Genomic DNA, 8265 nt, shown 5'->3' with positions numbered 1-8265 from the left:
GATGACAGATCTCTATTCCTTCAGAATTTGTTGTAAAAATATTGTGGACATATCATTTCTCTTTCCTTAATTTGGTATATGTGCTAATTCAATCTAATTCCTGAGTGGATGCAAATATGAGATTAATTTTTGTAAGGGCGCGGTGTAAAACTCATATTTTACTCTTCCAATCCCAATATGCCACATCATATTATCACATATTTAAGAATAAGCACAACTACACCTAATCAATTCTAATACTCATATATAAATCCAACCAAATTGGAAATTTATTGAGATTTTATTTGGTGTAGTAGGACGTATTGAATTTTAAGTAAAATGCTGATGTGACAATCACTTATTGAATAGTGTAAAACATGAGTTTTACACCCCATTTTTACCAAATTCGGAATCTGAAAATATATATAGATGGTAAGAATAAGTACAAAAATAGATCGTACGTTTGTACAAGTGCTATTGTTCCAAAACCTCACTACATCATGAATAGCATGCTCCAATTAATCTATTCACTAACTAGAACCACTTGCTGAAGATTGATCAGATATGACCGATTCTATTCCAGTGCCAATTGAAGATTGATCGGACATGATTAACCTACCTACAGAAAATGGAGGTGCCAAGGGCTGAGGAAGATGTATTGATCTACTTGCAAGCATCAGAATGACCCTTGACATGGTAGGTCTATCATTTGGATCTTCTTGAACACATAACAATGCGATATGGATCAATCTCAGAGCCTCACTTATGGGACAACTATCAACTATGGTCTTATCTATCAACTCCAATCCTTTGCCTTCATTCCATAGTCGCCATACCTATTGGTAAATTATTATTTTTAAAGTTATACAATAACAAGCATAAACTTAATTGGAGCACAAGATACATATGAGGAAGAAATACGTACATATGATGGAAGACTTTGTGCACGCTCCGAATGATAAAAGCCACTATTCTTTTTTCCACTAACAATTTCTAGCATTAGAATTCCAAAGCTATAAACGTCAGACTTTATTGAAAATAATCCCTCCATTGCATACTCTGGTGCCATGTATCCGCTATTCAAAAAAAAAAAAAAAAACCGTATTATTGTAAAGTTAGATTTCAAAAAATGTAAAAGAGAATGAAGGAAGAGTTGTCCTTAATATACTTAGATAGCATAAGAGTTATTTATTTATTATATATAGAATTAGAGCATACGTCACTTTTATATAACCATGACTTATGGAAATTGGGCATCCTTACTTTGAAATTTTATTTATTTATTATGGTTTTAAAAACCAGATCAAATTAGTCAGTTCAATTGAGAACTGAACCCTAATTCATTTTGGCAAAACTGTCAAAACCAATAAAAATTGAAAACTAAATCCTTTTTCTAATTCTTTGACTAGTCCAGTTTTTAAAACAATGGTTCTTATAGTGTTTTCTTTAAAATAGGAGCACTAATATCAGCCTTAGTCAACTAGTTTTTCAAAAAAAATTGATTAAACTCAACCAAAATAACCATACATTAGCCTTAACATTTTATTAAAAGATTTAACAATGAATAGTATCTCGCTATGTCAAAAGGAAAATGATTTTTTTATTCCAAAGCTCTCTCTCTCCTCATCTGTGACACTCTCTCCCTTCTTTCTCACTTACCTATTGCTCCACTAAACTAGTTCCCAAATTTGGGTTTTGTAATTGACTCAAGAGGGTGTCCAGATCATCAACTAGTTTAGAAGTTCTTTCTAGTTTGATTAGGGTCAGATGTGGTGGAATGACACAGATTAATGATGATGAGTTTTAAGAAATGGATATGTGGAGATTGACAAGAAGAGGAATAGGAGTGCAATTGGGTGTTTGAAAATTATCATTGCCACTGCTTTGGGACTTTCTTTGTGGATCTAATTCTAATGTGTCACTTAAAAAAATATATCTTTTTGTTTTTTCCATCTTATTTTCTTACGAAAATGATATAATAGAAGAAAATTTTCGTTCCAGGTGGTTGAAGAGAATTGGGTTTGTAATGGTTTGTGTGGGTGGCAATTTGGTAGGTGGTGGTTTGGGCTAGTTTGTGCAACACAGTGCTATGTCTTTTTTTGGCTGAAAATTGGGTAGAGTTAAGGGAGAAAAAAATAGCATTTATATGGAATAGAGAAATAAATATTGAGGCTAATGTAAAATGTGAAGTTCTTTGGCTAAAACGTTATAGAGGTTGATGTGAATGCTTTAATAATTGAAATTGTAGAGTTTTCCACTTAATTTCATTGGTTTAATTTGTGCTAAAATATAGTTTGAAAAATGAATAGCAAAACTATAACTCTCCCAAAACATGCATGCAAGCGGAACAAGCCAAAGTTTGATCAGGTCTTAAAAAAATTTCTTTAGAAAGTAACATTAGTGATTTGTGGAAATAAAATTCAGATGAATTAAAATGATTACTTACTATGTACCCACGATTCTGATAGTGTTGGCTTCAATTTGATTGCTCTCAAAAATCCTAGCGGTGCCAAAATCTGATATCTTTGGATTCATCTCACCATCTAACAACACATTACTTGCTTTCATATCCCTATGGATGATTTTCAGTCGAGAGTCCTCATGTAGATATTGAAGCCCCTTAGCAATTCCATTGACAATGTTTGTGCGTTTAGCCCAGTCTAGCTCCTTACATTTTTTTGAATCTGCATTTTAATATTAAAATTGTTGATTCTCTCTTACACGAAATTTTTTCATAAATTGGCCTATAATTAACGGTGCTAAATGAGAGAGAGAGAGAGAGAGAGAGAGAGAGAGAGAGAGAGAGAGAGAGAGAGAGAGAGAGAGAGAGAGCAAACCAAACAAGAAGGCGTCAAGACTAGTGTTGGCCATGTATTCATAAACTAAAAGTTGTTCATGTCCTTCCGAGCAGCATCCCAAGAGCCTCACTAAACTTTTATGCTGAAGTTTTGCAATTAAAATCACTTCGTTCTTAAACTCTTCAAGGCCTTGTTTAGATTTCATTGAGAGCCTTTTAACTGCTATTTCCTTTCCATCAATCAACTTGCCCTGAAAGCATTTTAAACATCCTTAATCTGTGGAAACTTATCACTCAGTATTGGTAGACATACTTTGCTACATGTTACAACACTATGGTTCACTGATAGTTCAAAAGAAATAATCAAATCATTTCCAAACATGCATATGGCAAAAATAAAAAGTCTTTTAACCTTGTAAACCGGGCCGAAACCACCTTCTCCAAGCTTATTCAAATCAGAGAAATTGTTTGTAGCAGTCAATATGGTACTCAAATCAAAGTAATGCATTTCTCCACTATCGTCATCATCCCTTGCGTGCATATTGCTTTTCATTAGGTGTATTGAACGTGTCCTTCGTAACGGAATTACTTGGCTTGTGTCGCTCTCTAAGTAACAAATTTCAATTAAAAAAAAAATCAATGACCATCTAAAAACACAATTAAAAAAAAAATACCAAACCAAGCACAATGTATAATAGACTGCTAGCTAAATAAAATAAAATTTACCTCCTTCGTGTTTCCTCTTGCGATAGGATAAAAAATACCAAAAACCCAATAGAGTTGCAACTACAGCAATTGATGATATGGTAATGATTACTGCCTTTGTTGTTTTCTTTCCTCCATCTCCTGTTGCTCATCATATAATATAACCTCAGTATGCTTTGAATTACTTAAGTCCACAAATCATTGATATATCATAATATCAATAACAATAAACGACATAAGAAGCTGCCCAAACTGTAATAGTCTTAACAGATAAGCCATATCAAATCTATTAGCAACCCTTATTATCATCCTTATCAATTAGCAGAGACAATAGATTAAGGAATTAATGAAGGTCCTTAGAATCAAATGGGGAATGATTCGCAAGATGAATATAATGCAACTATGCAAGTTCTGAAGTAAACATGAGGAGAACTTCTACAAGTTATAGACTAAAACATTCAACGTTTTTCTGACTTTAATGAATGTTCACCTAGCTTAAATTCCCAAACACACCCTTAGGGTGTGTGGTTGGAGGTGAAATAGAGAGGAAGGACAAAAAAAGGAGAGAAAATTGTTGAGAGAGGTGTTTGGTTGGAAGGGGGAGGGGCAGGGAATTTTGGTGGGGCCTGTAAAGGCATATGACAAAGCTGCTGATAAACAACCTGTAGTAGAGCTGTAATAGTTAGCTAAACTGCAGGTAGCTTAGTTTAGGTGTGAGGAGTGGAGTTAGTTATTGATGTAATTCCATGTGTCAGCATCTAATTACTCTATACACGTGTTAGCATCTAGTGTGTTTGTATTAGAGTTTGTTAGGTTCATTCCACACTGCGGAAGTGGTTACTGTAAATATTGGGGCTTGTAACTAGAATTGCTGTAATCAAGAAGAAGAATTCCATTTTATCAAATTCTTCCTTTTATGTTTTCTCTGTTTTTGCATTTCTTTCCTTCTTGTATTGCTTTGCTTTTCAGGGCGGAGGGCTCACCAAAACACTATCTTCCCAAATTGGAGAGAAAATGAGAGAGAAAATTGTGTAAAACTTTTTGAACAAAAATGCCCATTCAAGCCCATGGTGTGTGTACCGTGTAAGTGCCTGCCTTGCCTTTGTTTCCTATTCCTTTTATATAATTAAAAAAAAATCTAACTGGACCGGGGCGTGGCGTTTGTTTAATTGTTTCTAATTGCAGTACTGCTGCCTTTTTTTCTTTTTCTTTTTTCTACAATTCGTTTTTATTTTATTTTATTTTAACTGGACATGATTTTTTTTATTGGTGTGGTTGTTTTGCTTTTTTATTTTTTAATTGGACATGATTGGTTTTTACGGTTGGTTGAGTTTTATTTATTTTTTTTTAATAAACTTAGTGTGATTATTTTTTTTATTGTTTTTTTTTTTAACTAGATAATTTGTTTAATGAGGACATATGAGTCAATTTATGTAAATTACATTTTCTATCTTCTCACTTTTCTTCTCAATTGAACAAAAAAAAAATTTCAATCTCTCCACTTTTCCTCCCACCTAATCAAACATAAATGAGAGAAAATAAAATATTTTTTATCCTCTTACTTTTCTATCCACTCTTTATTTTCTACCATCTTATTTTTCCATTCTCCCAATCAAACGGACCCTAAGTCCTCTGTTTAACATTTGTTACCCCCTCCAATCAGACCTTTCTCAAATAATTTTAAAATTTGCTAAGTCTTATCTCATTCGAAATTTTTTTTTTGGATAAAAAAAGGTAAAAAAAAAAAAAATCAAAGCATCTAATACTAATATATAATATCGAATGAGATAAGATTTAGAAAATTTATAAATTATTTAAGTATGGCCTAATTAAGAAAAAAGAATGGCATCTAATACTCATATATAATATCGATAAGATATTGAAATTGGGTTAGACTTGGGTCCAGTGTCCAATAACACTAGACCCGTTAAGATGGTGACACATATCCACCTTTGGACACATATCACCATTACAAGTCCATTGAAATTTTCATTCAAATGATAAAAGAATTAGATTAATTTATTAAATTAGAACTTTAAAAAATCTGAGTAATATATAATAATGGAACAATTTAATAAAGCCCAAAATATTGAGCAGTAGATTTCCATGAAAGTACCAAATCTATATGACTTACCGTTACCAGGCGGCGGCTGTGGTGCTGGAGGCTCGGATTGGGGCGGTGGTGGTGGTGGTGGTTGTAATGGCGTTGCTGGTGGTTGATCCGTAAAAAGTTGGTTCTCATACCTCATATTGCAACTTGGGGCTACAATTCGCCACCCTATTTTGGCTTGGCAACAATCTTTGGCAACACCCATCAAGCCATTTAAGCACTGGACACATAAACCACCATCGATATCTCTAGTACACTGCACCAACCCATAACTTCTCACGGACTGTCCGCCCAATATCACTGTCAGATTATCAGCGTCATACAACTTCTCCGTTACATTGACACGATTTATTAGAGAATCCAACAGAGTAAGCGAGTAAAAATCAGGTTGGTTAGCAGTATTCTGGCCAATATACGGTGGTGACAACGATGCCACTCCAAAGAAATCAACATTGGAATACCTTAACATGCATTTATCGTACCATATGATTGCAGATTTATTAGATGCACACCGAGTTGTGATATCTTGGGTCGCATTGCTAAGACAGATTTGGCAGGTTTCATTAGAAACATCACCTCGGCAGAGGTAGAGGCCGTAGATGCCAATATTAGAGCTTTCATTGTAGAAACTGTAGTTTTGGGAAGCCTTAGATGATAGAGATTCCAACAAGACTGTGAGGTTGGATTTGTAATCGGCGTTGGCGGTTTCATTTGATTGACCTAAACAACTGTGAACAAAGTAGACTGGCTGGGAAATAATAGAGCTGGTAAGCGCAAAGACTACACATAATATTAACAGAAAGGCTGTGGTGTTGTGGAGGAGGTAAAACATTTTGACTCTTATGGCTTCAACAGAAATTCGTCCATGAACATATGCATACGCTTATGTTTAATATGAATGAAAATATCTACCAGTATATTAGAAGAACGGAAGAAGTCATATAAAACGTTAGTTTTCCTCACATTCTTGTTAAAAAAGATTCAAAGAAAAAATCTTATCGAGTAAGAGTATATTACAATCGCTGAAAAGTCATTGCTGAAAAGTCATAAAAGCTATCGGAGTTATTAGTCTTCTGACTTTGTCTTTACTTCTAGAAAAAATCAATTTAGCAAATTGGCAATTTGGCAATTAGTTTCCCACCAACTTATGTTCAATTCTGTACCGTCGAGGATTAGAAAAATCGAAAATTTGACTCAGAGCATGGATTGATGGGCCGAGACATGAACACGTAGAATCAGCACAGTGGACTATCCTTACGGTCAAAGCTAGTACATTGACTTATTTACTAAATCCACTGAACCCGGATTTGAAGTTAAGGGCCGTACATGAATAAAGAAATAATTTTATATTTCATTGTATCTGATTTTCAAATAAACTAAAGTTTTAGGATATGTTGGAGTAGTGAAAAAGTGGGAGGATGAAAAATTGTGAAAAGATAGAAAAGTGGGAAGATAGAAAATATTTAATTTTCTCTCTTGTGTGTTCGGTTGAAGGGTGGAAAAGTGGGAAGATGGGAAACGTAATTTATATAAATTGACTATTATACCCTTATTACATGTAAGAAGTTGAAAAAAAAAACGTTCAACTGTTGAAAAAAAAACATTCAGATGTTGAAAAAAAAAACTTTCAGATAGTAACGTTGAAAAAAAAAGATAAGGAAAAAAAAAAGATAAAAAAAAAAAGAAAGTTCTCAGTAACGTTGAAAAAAAAAACATTCAGACAGTAACGTTGAAAAGAAAAGAAAAAAAAAAAAACGCTCTCAGTAACGTTGAAAAAAAAAAAAGATAAAAGAAAAAAAGAACACGTCAGTTGGGATGGGGGCTTTTACTAAAAAGACCCCATCCCAATGTTTTCTCCCACCATTTTCCTCCCAATTTGGGAGGAAAATTTTTGTCGGCCCAGGAGGAAAATTTTCCTCCCGGTCTATCCCTGGAAAAGGTGTTTATACAACCAGCCAAATCCCCTCCCCTGTTCCATGCCCGCGACACAATGCTAGGAAAGGAGGTGTCTGAGAGCCAGAACTCCTGGAATTTGAAAGGGCGCGGAAGGTTGATAGACCTAGCGGGAACAGTTTCCATAAGAACCGAACAGTGGTCCGAATGACATCTTGGCAAATGCTTAAATTTTGCATCTGGGTAGAACAGGCACCAAGCTGGGTTCATGAAAAATCTATGTATCCTTTCAAGAATAAGATTGTTCAAATCTCTTTTATTTGTCCAAGTATATCTCGGACTAGAGAAGCCCATATCAACCATATTACAGAAATCCAAACAGTCCTTAAAGGCCAGAGACCGGGCAACATGAACACCTCTGCCCCCAAACTTATCTTTGATACAGAGTTAAGAAAAAAAACAAACACAAATAAAAGAGACGTGTTTGAATGAAATGGTAAAACTCTCTTGTTTTATTGATAAAGAAAGGAGGCCTATATATAGGCTTTACATCAGAACTGAAAGCACATGAAAATATGCATTATAAACCAACTCCTATTAACTAGGAAACAAATAGAAACAAACTACTTCTTTAGGATAGCAACGTAAGACACTTTCTCAGCCATGAAATTTGGCTAAAATCAATTAACCAAATATCCAAAAGACTCGGTCAAACTACTAAATATCTAAAGATACTTCCAATAAATATTATAAAATAAAACATTTAAATCTTAACACCCTC

General features: G+C 34.1%; 1 protein-coding gene across 1 annotated transcript; it reads right to left on the bottom strand.

The window, feature by feature from the left end:
- Positions 1-373: 373 nt before the first annotated feature.
- On the bottom strand, positions 374-6543 carry LOC142634130 (cysteine-rich receptor-like protein kinase 10). Its single transcript, XM_075808406.1, has 7 exons — positions 5616-6543; positions 3503-3622; positions 3189-3382; positions 2817-3027; positions 2426-2663; positions 905-1055; positions 374-815 (listed from the first exon to the last, which is right to left on the bottom strand). The coding sequence occupies exons 1-7, from the start codon at positions 6421-6423 to the stop codon at positions 510-512; spliced, it is 2028 nt and encodes a 675-aa protein (XP_075664521.1). The 5' UTR covers positions 6424-6543; the 3' UTR covers positions 374-509.
- Between the last annotated feature and the right edge of the window lie 1722 nt (positions 6544-8265).

This window comes from Castanea sativa, chromosome 5 (assembly GCF_040712315.1).
Source record: "Castanea sativa cultivar Marrone di Chiusa Pesio chromosome 5, ASM4071231v1".
NCBI classification, from domain to species: Eukaryota; Viridiplantae; Streptophyta; class Magnoliopsida; order Fagales; family Fagaceae; genus Castanea; species Castanea sativa.
Note: the sequence above shows the minus strand (reverse complement) of the source record. Positions and strands in the feature narration are given on the sequence as shown.